General features: G+C 39.4%; 2 protein-coding genes across 30 annotated transcripts in view; one reads left to right on the top strand and one right to left on the bottom strand.

Moving 5' to 3' along the window:
• CADPS2 (calcium dependent secretion activator 2) overlaps nt 1-6,977 on the bottom strand; it is a 583,251-nt gene extending 576,274 nt beyond the window's left edge. For 18 of the 29 annotated variants that reach the window (XM_086395842.1, XM_086395836.1, XM_086395837.1 and 15 more), the window contains exon 1: nt 6,274-6,760. In XM_086395842.1, coding sequence (XP_086251968.1) covers nt 6,274-6,609 — 336 coding nt within the window. In that variant the 5' untranslated portion in view covers nt 6,610-6,760. Of the gene's footprint in view, nt 1-4,870; nt 5,009-5,580; nt 5,599-6,273 lie in introns of those variants that run through there. The other 11 variants (XM_086395848.1, XM_086395849.1, XM_086395853.1 and 8 more) reach the window with 7 other exon arrangements.
• Nucleotides 6,608-16,242, top strand: LOC147373906 (uncharacterized). Its single transcript, XM_086398063.1, has 4 exons — nt 6,608-6,758; nt 6,827-7,249; nt 12,467-13,687; nt 15,266-16,242. Exons 1-3 carry the CDS (start codon nt 6,608-6,610, stop codon nt 12,490-12,492), a joined length of 600 nt encoding a protein of 199 aa, XP_086254189.1. The 3' UTR covers nt 12,493-13,687; nt 15,266-16,242.
• Nucleotides 16,243-18,190: the final 1,948 nt, after the last annotated feature.

The following is an 18,190-nucleotide window of genomic DNA, read 5'->3' as shown; positions in this document are numbered from 1 at the left end:
ATATTAAAGACCTTTTAAAAGTCCAAATATGCACTGCCCTCCCACTATTGATTCAGTAAAGTCTAAAATACTGATGTTTTTTGTTCCTTGCTTAGAGCATCCCTATTACCTTTTCCTTCATGTGTAATATGGGTTTAATTACTGAGCAATCTAACTCACTACTGCAAATACCTTCACCTTGCCCAGGTGACACAGACACAAGCTGTAAGTCATTTCCCTGTAGTTTCCCTTTAAAACAGGGCATCTCAAGTCTGATGGTACCTTGGAAGCACCCAGAAAGCTTTATGACTATAACCCCAGAGACGGATTCAATTAGTCTGCAGTACAATCTGAATAACAGGATTGTTTAAAAAGCTCTCCAGATGATTCTAGCATGCAGCTAAGGAGAAGAATCCCAAGTTTTGCTTTTTTGTTTTTGTAAAGAAAGGAAATTGTATCTTTCTGCCTTTCCATAAGGAAGGCTGAACGCCAAAGAATTGATGCTTTTGAGTTGCGGTATTGAAGAAGACTCTTGAGAGTCCCTTGGACCACAAGGAGATCAAACCAGTCAATCCTAAAGGAAATTAATCCTGAATATTCATTAGAAGGACTGATGCTGAAGCTTCGATACTTTGGCCACCTGACGCAAATGGCCAACTCATTGGAAAAGACCCTGATGCTGGGAAAGATTGAAGGCAGGATACAGGGACGACAGAGGACATGATAGTTGGATGTTACCATTTAGTCAATGGACATGGGTTTGAGCAAGCTCCAGGCAATGGTGAAGGACATGGAAGGCTGGCATGATGCAGTCCATGGGGCTGCAAAGAGTCAGACATGACTGAACAACAACAATAAGGAAATCATATCAAAATATATAAGTCACTTAAACACTGGTCCTAAAAAAATGTTATAGATTTGGGACAGTTTCATGATTTGATTTTTGAATACTCTTAAAACCTTGGGACTATATCATCTAATGATATTATTAGGTTTTCTTTCCCTAGGCTAAAAACTGAAATGGCAGTAACACATGACAATGAGACCCACCCTCTTTCCCAAAACAGGCCTAATTTGAAATGCATAAAAAGCAGCACAATAACTCAAGAGGCTTGTCTCATAGAAAATTATAACTGATGGGATTTTCCATTCATAATTCCCATACTTAATAACCTGGCAACTGGCCTTAATTCTGTTTTGAAGGTCTTTAATGACTTTACAAACTATGCTATTTATCTTGTGAGTGTAGAAATTGAGGAAACTGCTTCCATTTAAAACTGAAGAGGGGACACACACAATATTTTATTTCACTTTATATGCAGTCAATGTATATCAGAGATTACTGCTGATTTCATTTTTGAAAGAAGCAAACTCCAACATCACTCAATCCATTTGAGTTCTCATTAGCACAACTCATTCCACCAAATTAAGTGCTGCGGTCCCAAGATACCCTCTGGAGGGACAGATGAATCACTTGAAACCAGTGGCACTTTCTTCTCTGAGATACTGTGTAAGTCCAGTCCAAGGTTTCACTTTAATGTGTGGTTTCCTACTTACTCCCCATAGGACAATGTACTCCCTATTATTAAAAGCAGCAAAAACAACATAACCCATCCCTTCTGTGTTTGCCCCATAAAGAACCAAAGCCTGAGTAGTAAAGCATGAATTATCCCAATTCCCTGAGAGGCTGGGCTTTTTAGACTATCACCATATCTCCTGGAACCCTGCAAGCAAGAAAGGCACCTCATGGGGCTTCCACACTGCCTGTCCCCCTGGATTTGGTATTGGCATTGGGAAAACCCCTGTGAAGTCATTAGTTATACAGCAGCAGGTATTATCATTTTCATGGCTTTCTTTAGAGACGGTGGGGTAACTCTCCTGGTGGTCCAATGGCTAAAGACTCCATGCTCCCAATGCAGGGGGCCTGGGTTCAGTCCCTGGTCAGGGCACTATGGAGGGTGGGGTGAGTCCAAGAGATCTCAAAACATGTTTAGGAAGATTAATTTCCAAGAAGAGAAGTCAACTCTTACCCTCTATATTCTTTCTGCCACCCTATACCTCACTGAGGGGTTTCCCAGGGGCCTTGGTGATAAAGAATCTGTCTGCCAAAGCGAGAGATGCAAGAGACTGGAGTTTAATCCCTGGATCAGGAAGATCCCCTAGAGGAAGAAAATGGAAACCCACTCCAGTATTCTTGCTTGGAAATTTCCAAGGACCAGGAGCCAGGCAGGCTATAGTCCATGGGGTCGGAAAGAGTCGGCAATGACTAAGCCCACACACCTCACTAGGTCTTTGAAACATGGACTAAACCTGATACTTCATGTATCCAACAAGCGTTTACTAGGTTCTTATACCCCAGGCCTCAGTCGTATCTTAGGTCCAGCAGATGGCACAACACAGCACTAAGGCACAATGACGTCTAGTGTAAGGTATGTGATTCCTGGAGTTTATAAATCTAGCTTTTTTTTTTTTTTTCCCATAAAATTGGCTCTTTCCCCGAGCTTGGATATCATCTAAGCAGTGAGAAATGGTTTTGTTTTGTTTAAGCCACAAAAATACTCCCATTTCCAAAGAGGGCTAAAAGCAGCCACTTATTGCAGCCTGACACTCACATGTGAGACATGTAGGCAAGAACCCACCGTGTGTCACTCCACCCAATACTATTTCCCCGTGATGCTCTCTCCTTGATCAGCTTTACCAAAGGAGATTACTTCCCCACCATCTGCGATTTCACACTATTTGTATACATTTCTCAAACTTAATTAGTGTGGAAAATTATGCAAAGTGGTGGGAGTGATTACATAAGGAGGTTTAAGGAGTTTAGTAAGATTACAGGGACACATAAAAATGCAAAGAACATGGGTATATGAATCCCATGGAGAGTTATCAGGTACCATTTTAATCTTTTAAATTCCCTCTTCATTATTTCTAGTTTAAGGTAGTTGGCTTTAGTATCTGTCACTAAATTTAATAATGAAAAAGCAACTTACTGACTATAAACCTATGGAGTGGACAACCAAAACTTCGCATACACACCTGAAATTTCTTATAAATTGAGACCTGCAATCTGTAAGCCCCCAATTAAGGAATGTGCTTAACCTCTTCTATGGCAGTCATTATATTCATCAGATTTTCCCCTACCTTCTAACAACTATGGACTGTATTTTTCCTTTAGGGTCTCAATGTTTTCCAAAGACAACCTGCCTTTATAAAGTAAAAACTGATGTCCAAAGACAAATGGCCTTTATTAAGTAATAACTGTAATAGCTTTATCTGTTATTGTTTCCTAATTTCAACACTGATTCCACATTTAACCAATGATCTGGAATCATCCAAGGTTCATCATTATCTGTTAACGGATAGAGCAAAGATTATGTAAATAAGCAGAGACTGAGGCATTAGCCACAGCTGAAGTCATTCTGCCACTGGCTGCTTGTTACTTCACGTTCGTATCATGTGCGAACCATTTAGGCAGTGTGACCACCTCGTGAAAGTTTCGTCAATGTCTATACACTCACTTCCAGAATTTTCTGTAAAGTCCTAAGTTAGACTGGCATAAGCTAACCACCATTATTATTCTAAGCTGAAACTTCCCAGCCAAAAGCAAAGACAGCCATGTTTAAGTCAACTGAGTTTAATGCCATTACGATTTTTCAATTCACGGATACAACCTCTTGATAGCTTTGTGGGCCATTTTAGCCAGCTAGGAAAACAAAAATCACTGCAGCTCAGCTGGTTCACAGAAACTCAACCAACTCACTCAACCTAATAGCAAGAGAGCTTTGACCGCCAGAATAAGGCTTCTACCATCCTGTGATTAGTTTTCTTCTTTTAAAGATGAGGACCCTTTCAGATCTCAATTTCTCTGTTTCTAAATTCTCAAGTTAGGAGGAGTAAGCAGCAATATGCACTTCAATGACAACAATTTAAGCCATTAAATCCTTTTACTAGATGTTTGACTACCTCAAGATACAGAATAAAAATATACAATGGATTAGTGATTTTGCAATTATCCTGGTACTTCTTTTATATAACCCAACTGTATAATTCAAGACAAAGTTTTGGGCATTAATTATTGGCTTGAGCATCAAATTCACAGGAATATAGTTAAATTCTCATTTCATTTTGTCCTAGGAGGGAACCCAACTGCTAAGAATTACTCCAGCTCCCTTCAGCAAGCAACATGCTTAAAGAAAAAATGTGGGGCTTGTTGAATAAGGGAAAACACTTAAGTTGTTTCGGGGCCTTCCCCCTTAAAAATAAGAATACTTTGCAAAACTTCATCTGACAGCATTCAATGCTCAATATTTGGGAAACAAATTTCCAAGTGTTCTTGCACAGAGCACAGACAGAGTTCTGCTTCTTTTTCTGCTGTTCGTAATTCTTTTTGATGACGTCTGAATGATGTTATAAAAAATTATTTCCTCAGCGGTATTGTGACTGCACCTGTTTGCCAATTCAAATTTCTGGAAAAACATTCTATTTAAACAAGAGGAGTCAGAGAAATCTGTACTATTTGAACAAGCAAAGGAGTGTTTGTTTTACTAACAAAATGCAACAAGTATGCACAGTAAGAATCAGCTACCAGCAAGTGACTTTTTGCAAAAGCATCTTCAGTAATAATATTCCAGATAGGAATAGTCTCTTAGTTTCATTACACATTATTTTTATACTTTAATACCAAAAATAAGGTTAAATGCAATATGAATGGAAGTACTGGAGACTGGATGATAGTCATAAACTCAATATGACTAAACAACATACATCAAAATTTAGTTATAATTTTAGAGTAGGTACTGAAGTTGAAAGTCACTTGACCTACAGAGCTGAGAGGCAGTGAGTGACTGCAGTGCAACCCAATGCAGGCAAAAGAGAACAGTGTGGTACTCACCTGAGAGCAGAATGGAAGGCTCCAAGAACTCCATGGGGCACTGCCTCCAAACTGACCTCAGGAATGGTGGCTCTGATCATGCCAATTATTTAGGGAATAGGAAATGTTACTCAAATATGTCTCCAAAATGAGAGGCCTGTCCGGATCCCAAGGTTTTTTTCCAGCTCTAGCATTCTGTGACTGAGTTACCTAGAGGGTTAGGCACCTGAAGGGTCTGGGTAATTAGCTTCCAGGTGTACAGAATCATCCCATAAGCATACCCAGAGAGTGATTCAAGACAGCTGCTTGGTTTAGGCTTGTTTTAGAGAAGCTGGGTAAATGGGGGTGAAGGGTAATGGGGAGACTGCATTTACTCTGAAATATAGCTTTTCACAAGTCAATTCAGAAGTGCTCCAAATTTCTAAGAAATGCCTCACATTCTGAGGTTAATGCTTCAGAAAACAAATCTCTGTGCAACGAGGATTGCTCTGGGCAAATTACAGTCTCTCTGGGTCTTCATATCCTGTCCCAAACTAAGGCGACTGGTGAAGATTTCCAGCGAACCTCTAGGTTCATACTCTGTTAATGAGGGTTTCTTAGTTTCTATCAAAAACATATACCCAATTAGGGCAATTTGAGTCATTACTTTTGTCTGCTACAAAATTAGACTCCTGGGGGTCTTGTTTCAAAACTAAAGTTGGCGTGCATTTCACCCGAAACAAATGCCTTACCTCTTTGGGAATGGCGGGGTGTGTAGTACGTTGTTTTGAAGTGGTCACAAACCAATCCTATTTTTCATCAATAGCGTGTTTCATTAAGGCCTGCCGGGACTAGTAATTACTAACCCACAGCCACTCTCCAAGCTGCACACTATTCCGCCTTAGGATTTGATGTCCTAGTTGTACAGCAGTACAGGAAAACTTGTCAGGTTAGGTTTGTTTTGGGGAACATTTCTACACCTTCTCCTTAGAGAAGACTTCCCTCTTGCTCAGATCCCGCATTCATTCAGATCCAGGGTAAAGCCCTGCTCTAGCAGAACTAAGTGGACAGGAATGCACCACCGGTGTTTTGAAATTAAAGTTGATAGGAGTTGCGTCCGGATCCGGCCGGGGCCGAGCCCGCCGGGTGCAGCAGCCGCACCGCCGGGCCGGTATCAGCCCCATGGATGCCAAACTGACCCTTCTGCCAACCGTGGGGGAGAAGGCGAGTCCGCGGCAACCCGACACCCGGCGGGCTGAAGAACTGTACCCCTCGACACACACACACACACACACACCCCCAAAGATTCCCTTGCCCTCCAAGAGTAACAAAAACACAGTGTCCTGCAGAAGGACAGCGGGCAGGGGCCCCAGAGTTCTACCAGGAGAAAAGCCCAGGGAGGAAGAAGTGGAGGTTGGAAACGCCGGGTCCTGCAAGCAACTCACCTTCTGCTGTCTCCGGGCCATATCGGTGGGCTGCTTGGCATTGAAGGGGTACGCGATGCACCTCACGACGAAAACGTACAGCTGCAGACGGATCCTCCGCTCCTGCTCCTCGTCCAGCTGCCGTTCAGGTTCGTCTCGCCCCTCGCTGAGCATCGAGGGGCTCGGGCTCACGGGTCTGGCCGCGCCGCCACCTGCGCGCCCCGCCGCGTCCCGCCGCCCTTCCCGAGCCGGAGCCGGCGGCGCTCGCTGCGAGCCGCCGGCCGCCACCAGCACATCGCGGCTCTCCTCTTCCAGCCCCTCGTCCGACTCCTCTTCGCTAGAAGACGGGTCCAGCATGGTGCTCCGGACGCCCTGCCGCGCGATCCGCGGCCCCCCAGGCGCCTCACTCTCGGCGGCTGCGCCCGCGGGTCTGCACGAGCTGAGCGGCTGGCAGCTGCTGCGGCAGAACGAAAGGGAAACTGACCGAGGCTTTCCGGACACGTCGAGTTGGACCCAGGAGTGTTTCCTACCACCAGGGCGAAAGGGGCGGGCGGGGGCCGCCCGGATTAAATAGGCGGAGTTAGCGCCGGGAGTGAGCCCGAGCGCCTAGTGAACTGCTCAGCGGGCCGTGGCCCCGCCGCCCTCTTGGTTCCTCAACCTCCGCCGGCCGAGGCGCGGCCGCCCGAGCGCCCCGGCGCAGGTGGGGAACCTGTGGCGCCTACAACAAGCAACACGTGGAATGGAATGTTGAGGAGCGGGCGCGGGGCCGCGGAGTGCGCGTGCGCGCGCCGCCGCCGCGACCCGGGCCGAATGCTTGGGTGCCAGGCGGGCGGTTCGCAAAGATACAGAGGCGCTCAGCTTAGTGGTTCTGCGTGCGCCGACCCGGGATCTTTAGATGGTCGTGACCTCACCATCACCACCTTTCTTTTCTTCCGCAAGATTTCTGAGGCACAGGCGGACAGGGGGCCAGGAGAGCTGCCCACTTCTACCTCCCCAGGTGAGGGGAACGGCCATAAGGGGCGTCTCCGACCCGAAATTGATACCTAGGATTGAACCCCAGAGCGGAAAAGTGCGGCCAGAGCCGTTTACCTCCAAATAACGTTGGGAAGAGACTTTATAAAGTCTCTTGCTCTGCTGCTGTCCGATGCTATGGTGAAGTCCATATTGTAAAAGTCAGAGGAATGTTCTTGAAAAGAAAAGCAAAAACAAAACGCGAGAGGCTTTCTTTTTAAACCGTCTTTATTCCTGTAGATGCATGAGCAAGATCGGTTTTGTATTTGCGAAATGGCAGTCTGATTCAGCTCTATAATAATCACATAGCTTGATTATTTTCTGGGCGGGGATGCATTTGACTCAAGACAGGTTGTGCAGTGTAGACATTTATTTAGTAAATATTTGGGCGCACGCCGGGTGTCCAGTGCTGTTAGCGTTTGGAAGAGCCCGCAGCGCATGGAAGCACACACTTGGTCACTGTTGGTTCCGGCCTCAAGTGGGCGTCTTGTTGCAGCACCCGAAGCCTGTCTTACTGCGCAGATTTCTCAGTCCCGGTGTTAGAACCACCTAGGAATTTCTTTCTGTGATTTTTCCGGTGTTCTTAATCCGGACGAAGAAGGAAACAGGGAAAACAGTGCCTTCAACTCAAGGTGCAGTGCGCAGTGGCCAAAGTGGCGGGGAAGCAATTGAAGCTCACGGCAGTTATCACCGGGCAGGTAAAACTTCCGGCTCTGAGCTTGTCTACCCCGTGGCCAGATAGGAGCTTTTGGTTTTTGCAGCCACTTCCACAGTTAGGTACCCATGAGAGAAACTTTCCTTCAGCATTTACCCATAGTCTCCTTAGACGTAGAAAAACAAAGAGGCATTTACTCTTGGGGAAACTTGCCTATTTATCAATCTTTGATGACGCCCACAGTGATAAAAGGTGTTTCCTGAGGGTGTGACACCTCAGGTGCTCAGCCGGCTGAGCTCCATCTGCCAAGAAACACAAATCTCAAAAACTGATTATTTAAAGACAGTGTTTCATTTTTGGCAGGGTAAATCATAAATAACAAGCTTATTCATTTAAGTTATAGTGTCTAATGCTGTATACATTACATTTGGTAAAGTTTTGTACAGGTGCTTGACGAATAATGTCACCAAAGTAGCCTTTTGAGATAGGTGATGAGGATTATTATTCACAGTGCTTTGTACCAGGTACTACTCTAAGCCCTTTACAAACCTGATCCCATTTATTTTTAGTTCCATTGTACAGATAAGGATCCTGAGACTTAGACAACCCTTTCATGCAGAACCAACATCTAATAAAACAAGGACACAACATACTGAATCTTTTCTAGTTCCAAATAGTAGCTTTTATTATAATTTGTCTAATTATAAATCAGTATATTAAATGTATGATGTTTATTAAATAGATAACAAGAATTTAATTCCTAGGCACACAAAAGTGTAATTTATATAGAGCAGCTTTATTGCCCTTCCTTTTCTTGCCAAGGAAAGGTATTTTTTTGTTTCCTTTATTAGTTAAAATTGCTTGATGTGATAGCTTATTATTCTCTTCCTATTAAAAAATGGTTATTGAATTAAAGATTCTCCAAGCCTTGGAAATCCCACTGGAAAATACCTAATAATTTGTAGAATTACATACAATGTCTATAATGATGAAAATGGCTTAAAGGGCATAAATTAAAGAAACATCCAAAACAACAAAGAGAATGTTTAAGAATTTAATTAATGAAACTTATATTGGTTAAGAAACTAACATTGTTAAAACTATGCAGGGTATATTTAGAAGAACCAGAGATAGTCTTTAGAAAATTTCAGGTTAGAGAATGACAGAGGAGAAAACGTTCATTGAAAAAAAACAGAAAATAAATATTAGAACTGTAATCCAGTGATAGGTCTGATAACCTGGGAGATAATGGTAATACAGAGAAAAAATATCTTATTCAAGTTTGAGTAAGGGAAGGCTTCCCCTATGCTTGATAGATGTTTTGAAGAATGATTTATAGCTATTGGAGTGAGGGCACTATAGACCATGCAACCACATTTGCAAAGGTATGAAATTGTTTTTCACCTCTGGAGAACTGCAAACTAGCATGCCCTAAATAAAGGTTACATATGAAGATGGGGAAGATGAGGCTAGAGAGCAGACAGAGGCAAATTCAGACTTGAGCAGAAGGACAGTGGGCGGGTGTCCATGCCCTTGTATACCATGCTTTGGAATATAAACTATGTTCTGAAGAAAATGGGAATACACACAAAGTAAACAGTAAGGTACAACACGAGGTGATCTCTAACTCTTAAGAGAAGAGTCAATCTGGAGCAATACAAGAGCAGTAAAACAAGATGCAGGATACCATTGAGATTAGTTACTAAAGAAATCTGGGACGGATATAATGAGGGCTTGAATTTAAGATGGAAATGAGCAAGGGAGGAAAGCCTAAGAGATGGACAAAGGAATGAAGGGAACATGTATGAGATGCTGAGGAAGAGGGTCAAGGGTAGACTGTAATTCCCAGGATATGACAAACTAAGAGATGAAATGTGAACTTCTAAGGGACATGTAGGTATGGAGAAACATCAGGTTTTGAGGAGCTTATCGGAGTGCTCCTAGACCCATTTGGAAATGCAAACCTGTTACTCACACCTGGGCAAAGAAATCATCAGCATGTTGGTGGTAGTTGAAGCTGCAGGTATGGATTATGAGGTCCGGAAAACACATTCGTGGTGAGAAGGTGGCCAATGATGCATTTATGAGGAACCCTCCCTACCTCTCCTCCAAAATAGAGATGGTTTGAAGAAAAGGAATGTGAAAAGAAAACCTGATCATTAAGAATAAACAGAGCCCTAATAATTTTTAATTAACATTTTTAAGTTTGTGCTTACACTAATATTCTTGCCAAATTTCTACCTTAAATATTACCTTTTCAGGTAATTATAACATCAGTTGATGCTCTGGGATAATTGAATAAATGATGCCTAAAATAAGACTATGATTGCTTTATGCCATTTCATAAAACACAAAATACACTGTAGTCAATGATTCATTTTTATTTTTGTCAAGGTGAGCATAAAAACAAATGGAAGTTATACTGCTTTTTAATGAAACACTTCTAATGCTAGGATAAGATGGATGTACAGTAATAAAATAGAATATCAAATGTGTTTTGGAAACGATATTTAAGGAAACAGGTGTGTGACCTGAATAGCTATAGGTGGTCTGTTTTCTAGTTGAGAATTGATTTGTGCATTTGACCTGAAAGAAAGGTATTAACTCTTTCAAGTCACAGATGAAATCATAATTTCACTGAACAGACATTTTGGGGGCACCCACTCTAGGCTATGCACTATTCTGAGTAGATAGAAACAGTAAAATTTAGTCCCTGAGGGGGTGCATGTGAAACAGACATGAACAAAATAAGAAGTTATGGTAATATATGCTCCTGTGGTAATAGAGAAAAAATTCACAAAATATTCCTTAAGTCTATGATTTTTTGTAGTTATAGCTAAAATTATATTACAACAGACAGAGGAATCTTTTTCAGGTCAAATGGAAGGACCAGTTCCATAAATATGTATGAGAAAAATGTCAACTCACAAACCTAGCTAATAAAAAGGTATGCATTTGTAAAAGTGAGATAAAATAACACATTTTTTGAAACTTTTAAGATGAGTATATCTTATGAGGCAGTAATCCTCCTGGCGACTTCATTGAAATCTCTCTACTTACTTTGCATTTCCTTTTTCTTTTTTCCAGCTTTTTCTTTTTCACCTTTCAAGTTAGAATTTGAATCCTAGCAAAGATTGTTCTGTGACGTCCCCCCCACAACTTTTTACAAATAAAGGATAGGAATATATGCAGATGATCAGCACAAATTGATCAGAAAAATTAGTAGTCCATACTGTTACACATGCAAGATACAGTTAAACTTTTGTTGTGAAGATTAAATAAGATAATATATCCAAAGTACTAAAAGATTATCCAGTATAGAGTAAATGGGCTTCCCTGTGACTCAGATGGTAAAGAATTCGCCTGCAATCCTCAAGACCTGGGTTCAGTCCCTGGGTTGGGAAGATCCCCTGCGGGAGGAAATGGCAACCCACTCCAGTATTCCTGCCTGGAGAATCCCCATGGACAGAGGAGCCTGGTAGGCTACAACTCAGGGGTCACAAAGAGTCAGACAGAACTGAGTGCCTAAGCGGCAGCATAGAGTAAATGCCAAGTACTTTATTGTTATTGTAATTACTTTATTATGTAGCTCACTTTAAACTGTAGAACCATAGAAATAAATTGCAGATAAATTAGTAAATGATTCAATGCATTTATTTATTGATTTTTTTAACATAGCTTATAGTTTGTATGTCTAAATTATTTGCCTTGAAACAACTGAACTAAAAGAACTTCCAAATATGGTAAGGGATTTTATTAAAATCTTAAAGATTTCATAATTTTTATAAGAAGGTTTGAGCCCACAATAAGAAGTTACTTTCTTTCTGTTCCTATTCAATCTGTCAGCATTCAACAATGATTGATTACAGTTCCATTTTTTTAATTTCCATTTTATAAGAAATTTGGAGGAGGTAACAGAAATGAGCTTGTTGTAAAGTACAGGGAATAAAGAAAGGTAAAAGCATATTGTGACCTATGGGCCCAAAATGTCATGAAAAAAGTTTTGCATTAATTCAAGATGTATAATATATGTGATGATAATTAAGATCTCCTAGAGAAGCAGGTACTTATCCTACAAGAATGTGTTTGTGTTTTAAATGTTAATAGAGATACAAACTATTTTGTGGGAATGGATAAAATCTAGTAATTATGTTCATAAATGGATAAAGCAATAAATGGAAATTTTTTCCCTCTAGCTTTCACAGTTTTTTTTTTTTTCACTTTTATTGACTTTGTTGTTAAACACATTTTCTGCTAGTCAATGCAATTTATTGAGTGCCTAGACTATATTAAGCACTGTACTAGGACACTGTAAAGAAAGCATTGTGTTGATTGGCCAGGAATTCAACCAGTATCTCCAGGGATGAAGATTCTAGGCCTACCAAAAAAAAAATACTTTTAACTGTTTCAACAATAATGCTCAAGAAAATTAAATTGAAATCAAGTTTTTAACCAGAGAAAATTATAAGGGATAGTCTACTGATATTGAGCAGGGAGAGTAAGAATATGTCTTTATTAACTATTTACTATTACCATGGTCTCTAACAGTGACCAGATGTTCCAGCTGGTTTTAGAAAAGGCAGAGGAACCAGAGATCAAATTACCAACAAATGCTGGATCATCGCAAAAGCAAGAGAATCTCAGAAAAACATCTATTTCAAATTTATTGACTATGCCAAAGCCTTTATTGACTATGCCAAAGCCTTTGTGTGGATCACAATAAACTGTGGAAAATTCTTCAAGAGATGGGAATACCAGACCACCTGACCTGCCTCTTGAGACCCCTGTATGCAGGTCAAGAAGCTGCAGTTAGAACTGGACATGGAACAACAAACTCTTTCCAAATAGGAAAAGGAGTATTTCAAGGCTGTATATTGTCACCCTGCTTATTTAACTTATATGCAGAGTACATTATGAGAAACACTGGGCTGGAAGAAACACAAGTTGGAATCAAGATTGCCGGGAGAAATATCAATAACCTCATGGCAGAAAGTGAAGAGGAACTAAAAAGCCTCTTGATGAAAGTGAAAGTGGAGAGTGAAAAAGTTGGCTTAAAGCTCAACATTCAGAAAACAAAGATCATGGCATTCAGTCCCATCACTTAATGGGAAATAGATGGGGAAACAGTGGAAACAGTGACTGACTTTATTTTGGGGGGCTCCAAAATCACTGCAGATGGTGATTGCAGCCATGAAATTAAAAGACGCTTACTCCCTGGAAGGAAAGTTGTAACCAACCTAGACCGTATATTAAAAAGCACAGACATCACTTTGCCAACAAAGGTCCATCTAGTCAAGGCTATGGTTTTTCCAGTAGTCATATGTGGATGTGAGACTGGATTCTAAAGAAACCTGAGCGCTGAAGAATTGATGCTTTTGAACTGTGGTGTTGGAGAAGACTCTTGAGAGTCCCTTGGACTGCAAGGAGATCCACCAGTCCATCCTAAAGGAGATCAGTCCTGGGTGTTCATTGGAAGGACTGATGTTGAAGCTGAAACTCCAATACTTTGGCCACGCGATGCAAAGAGCCAACTCATTTGAAAAAACCTGATGCTGGGAAAGATTGAAGGAAGGAGGAGAAGGGGACAATGGAGGATGAGATGGTTGGATAGCATCACCAACTCAATGGACATGAGTTTGGGTGAACTCAGGGAGTTGGTGATGGACAGGGAGGCCTGGCATACTGTGGTCCATGGAGTCACAAGGAGTCAGACAAGCCTGAGCGACTGAACTAAACTGAACTAACAGTGATTAATACATTTGTTTTCAGGTATGAGAACCATTTACCCTCTTAAAAGTTATTAAGGTTCCCAAAGATCTCTTGGTTATGTAGGTTAAATTTATTAGTATTTCTAGTATTAGAAAGATAAAACTAAAGAAATTTAGAAATGACTATTCATTTAATAATAATAACCTGTTATATAACATGTTACATATTTTATGAAAAAAACACTATTTATAAAAAGGTGGGAATAATTGTGTTAGTTTACACTACAGAAATCTCTTTAATGTCTGGTTTGCATGTGCTTCTACATTCTTCTATCTACTTCTATACTCAATCTGTTGCAATATATTGCTTTGTTTCAAAAAGATGAAAAATAACCATAGATATGTGGTTGAAAAGGAAGGAGTTGAGTATTTCAATAGCCTTTTCACACAATGGTGGATATTCTTCTTTGATATTAAACCAAAACTAAATGAGTGGTAGTTTCTTTAAGATTAGTTGCAATGTGGAATGTACAACCACATAAATAAATTTTTCTTACTCTATGGTTCTAAAAAATCCATTAGTCTATCTTGAACTTTGAATAGATCTTTTACTGATACATAATTTCATACTATCATTGGTCATTTGGAAAACACTGGTTCATTGGGCAATGTAGACTGTCAAAAAGTTGACACATTTAATTTTATTATATAGTATTCAACAAATTACATTTGTCAATAATCTCATCAAAAGGTCATTAACTACTGGAAAAATGTCTGTTTACTTTGGCAGATAACCTTTTACAAAATTCTAGTTTCCACTTGAAAGCTTGAATTTATCACTTGGACAACAAAAGGTGTCAGCTATTTTCCTCAAAGTGAAAAGCTGATCACACTCATTTGAGAAAGTGTCTGCCAAATATCTAACTATTTATAATTTGTTTGTTGAGTTGTTCTTACAAGTAAAAACAGTGTTCTGTGAAAAAAGTGGATAGTTCGGCTTGCAACTCAACAGTTCTCTAGACACCATCGTACTTCATTATATGAAAGTGAATGTCACTCAGTTGTGTCTGACTGTTCATGACCCCATGGACTAAACAGTCCATGGAATTCTCCAGGCCAGAATACTGGAGTAGGTAGCCTTTCCCTTCTCCAGGGAATCTTCCCAACCCAGGTACCGAACCCAGGTTTCCCACATTGCAGGCAGATTCTTTACCAGCTGAGCCACCAGGGAAGCCATTCATTATATAGCAAAAGTGTTTTATGTATACTTCTCATTCCATCTCACCTTGCTTTTTAAATGTGTACCCAAGGATTGAGATTTTTTTAAGTCAATATTTTTCTACTTCTTAATCAGAAATGTTCATAAGTCAATCTGGCTTTTTTTTTTTTTTTTTCCTGTGAGTGTATGACAGTGAACACAATGATTACTAGTTGATTTTGGTGCTAAAGCTCTAGCAGGAATCCACTATTTCTACTGCACCATAGATCTTTTTTTTTTTTTTTTTTTGACTGTTTTGACATTGCATTGAGAATCTTTAGTCTTCAAGGTTTGGTCTCCAATTTTACTATTGCAGCTCACTCATTTTTTTACTCAGCAATTACTTAATTCTCAAATATTCTCCTTTCCTCCCAATTTAAGGACAAAGTACTGCTGCTAAGTTGCTTCAGTCATGTCCAACTCTGTGCGACCCCATAGATGGCAGCCCACCAGGCTCCCCTGTCCCTGGGATTCTCCACGCAAGAACAATGGAGTGGGTTGCCATTTCCTTCTCCAATGCATGAAAGTGAAAAGTGAAAGTGAAGTCACTCAGTCGTGTCTGACCCTCAGCGACCCCATGGACTGCAGCCTACCTGGCTCCTCCGTCCATGGGATTTTCCAGGCAAGAGTACTGGAGTGGGGTGCCATTGCCTTCTCTGAAGGACAAAGTAAGTATTACACTATGTAGAGCAGATAAATCCATCCCATAGATCTTATTACAGTGAAAGGTATAGGTTGTGAAAATATTTTCATTTCTATTTTAAATTATCAGATATCTAAATTTTTCATGAATTTTTATCAAATATGCCCTTAAAAATTAAAACGTTGTATTAAGTTAGGAAGATGGTTTTAGGATACCAATAAAATAACTTTTATATTATGATAATTCTGCAGTTGATAACATGAAAAATTAATTTAACATCTAATATTAATGTAGAGTCTTGGATCTGAATTTAAATATACTACTACTATTATAGATCTATTAATTCTCCCTGGTTTACTTATTAAGCTATAAACTACTTATCCACATCTCAGAAGTGAACATAAAAATATATATATGGTATAGTTAGAATTTTTTAACTTTATGTTGCATTTTTCTATTAATATGGACATCCAGGAATAACTTAATTTGTTACCTCAATTCGTTTACATTTGAAGCACAATTTAGAAATTTAGAGTCTAGTCTAAATGACAGAAAACTATTCATAACAGGACATTATTGGAACTTGTAGTACTCCATGAGGATAAAACCAAAAATTCTTTATTGTTGTAGTATCATATAATACATCTCACTCTAAAGTAAATATCATGAAAATAAAATGTGTATAAAAATAAACTAACAAGAACTTCTTTATTTACACTGGTCTTTTAGTATAATTTAGTTGTGGGAGAAAATGAGTTAAGGCCCAATAGGAGTGTGTGTGTGTGTGTGTGTGTGTGTGTGTGTGTGTGTAAAAGTTATGTATCATTTCTACCACAAGAAAACTTTGCATTTTTGTGATAAAGCTCCTTGGTTTTACTTGTCAGTATTACATCTTAAGGAAAGAAATGTTAAAATAAGGAGAATAATATTTAAAATCATAGAGCATGGATGAGCTCCAGGGAGTCCAAAAGTCCCTAAAATTGTGTGCAAAATGTGTTTTTTATATGAACTTTTTGAAGAAGAGAGACTTCAAAGCTTTTATCATGAAGGTCAAGACACCAAAAAGTCAAGAACCACGGAATCTGTGTTTTGGTCAGCATAGAATAATTTTACACGATATGAACTGGGTAAATCATGTAGAGCCTTAAGTCTTTGTGATAGCTAAAGTGAGCTAAGTATTAAGGATATGAACCATATACTTATAATTCTACCTTAATAACTAATAGGGGAGCTTTGTTCATCAATTTTTCTATAATCTCCTTAAAATGGCTGTGTTTTATATTAAAATAATAATGATTATTAGGAAGTATTTATTCAAAAATATCTGTACCTAAAATTGGAACAAAATAATGGACATAAATTACTTATGAAAACATTTAAATGCTGCTGCTGCTGCTGCTGCTAAGTCGCTTCAGTCGTGTCCGACTCTGTGTGACCCCATGGATGGCAGCCCACCAGGCTCCCCCGTCCCTGGGATTCTCCAGGCAAGAACACTGGAGTGGGTTGCCATTTCCTTCTCCAATGCGTGAAAGTAAAGTCGCTCAGTCATGTCTGACTCTTTGCAACCCCATGGACTTCAGCCTACCAGGCTCCTCCGTCCGTGTGATTTTCCAGGCAAGAGTACTGGAGTGGGGTGCCATCGCCTTCTCCAATTTAAATGCTAGATAAATATAAGGAGAGTTTATTACCAGTTCTGTAGTATCAGGAGGTAGTTAAATAGGTTTATTATCATACCCAAATTTTTTATCACTCTCTAAAAAGTGTGGTTCATGTATTTATAAGAATATATCTTTGCAAGGTGATAATAGGTGATGTCCCAGTGTCATTTAGAGACTGACAGTATTCTGAGCTACATGTCTTATTTCACAAAGCTATGAATTTGTATTGTGATAATGGTTTATTTTTCTTCTTCAAATTCTGAATTCTGACAGGAAAAAAGAATTTCAAATCTCTTTATTTACCATGACATCACAAACACACACATTCATACCTGCATGCCCACATACACATTCAAGTTATTCAATATTGCATCCCTTTTCCTTGTTACAGTAAAATATTCTCCTCCTACAATTATTTTACTCATAAAGCTTTTCTGTTCTCAAACTCAAAAGATTTTTATATTTCCAAAATTTAAAAATATAGATATATCCATAAGATGGTGCTGTATCTTTAATTTGGTGAGATACTTGAATGCTAAAATATGTCTATTACATATGCAGTTAAAAGACTAGGTTATAGAGTTTGATCTTTAAAGACTCTTATGCTGTAAAAATTGTCAGTATAAGTATAATTAGAATCTTTACATAATTATTTTTCATATATCACAGAATGTTAAAGCCTCTTTGCCCAGATTTAGTTGCCAACCATAGGTGAAAAAAAAATAACTGAAATTCTCATTTCAACTAACATTTTCTGAACAGCCACTTCACACATACTACATATGACAAATGAAACGGTTGAATTATATACAGTATCAATTTCAACCAAGGTCAATAAGAGTCTTTAAAAGTCCTTTGAAACATCCAATTTGATGGAAATTAAAAATGACATTGCATGCAAGAACTTCCTATCAAATGTTGAGAAACTGTAGGGGAATTAACTCAATCATTTTCTCTACCTAGTAAGATTATATACCTAGTGAGGGAAGAGTAATTTAAGATATG

The sequence above is a fragment of the Bos grunniens genome, chromosome 4, assembly GCF_055505025.1.
Source record: "Bos grunniens cultivar Pamir isolate PY7600 chromosome 4, Bosgru_T2T1.0, whole genome shotgun sequence".
Lineage (NCBI taxonomy): Eukaryota > Metazoa > Chordata > Mammalia > Artiodactyla > Bovidae > Bos > Bos grunniens.
Note: the sequence above shows the minus strand (reverse complement) of the source record. Positions and strands in the feature narration are given on the sequence as shown.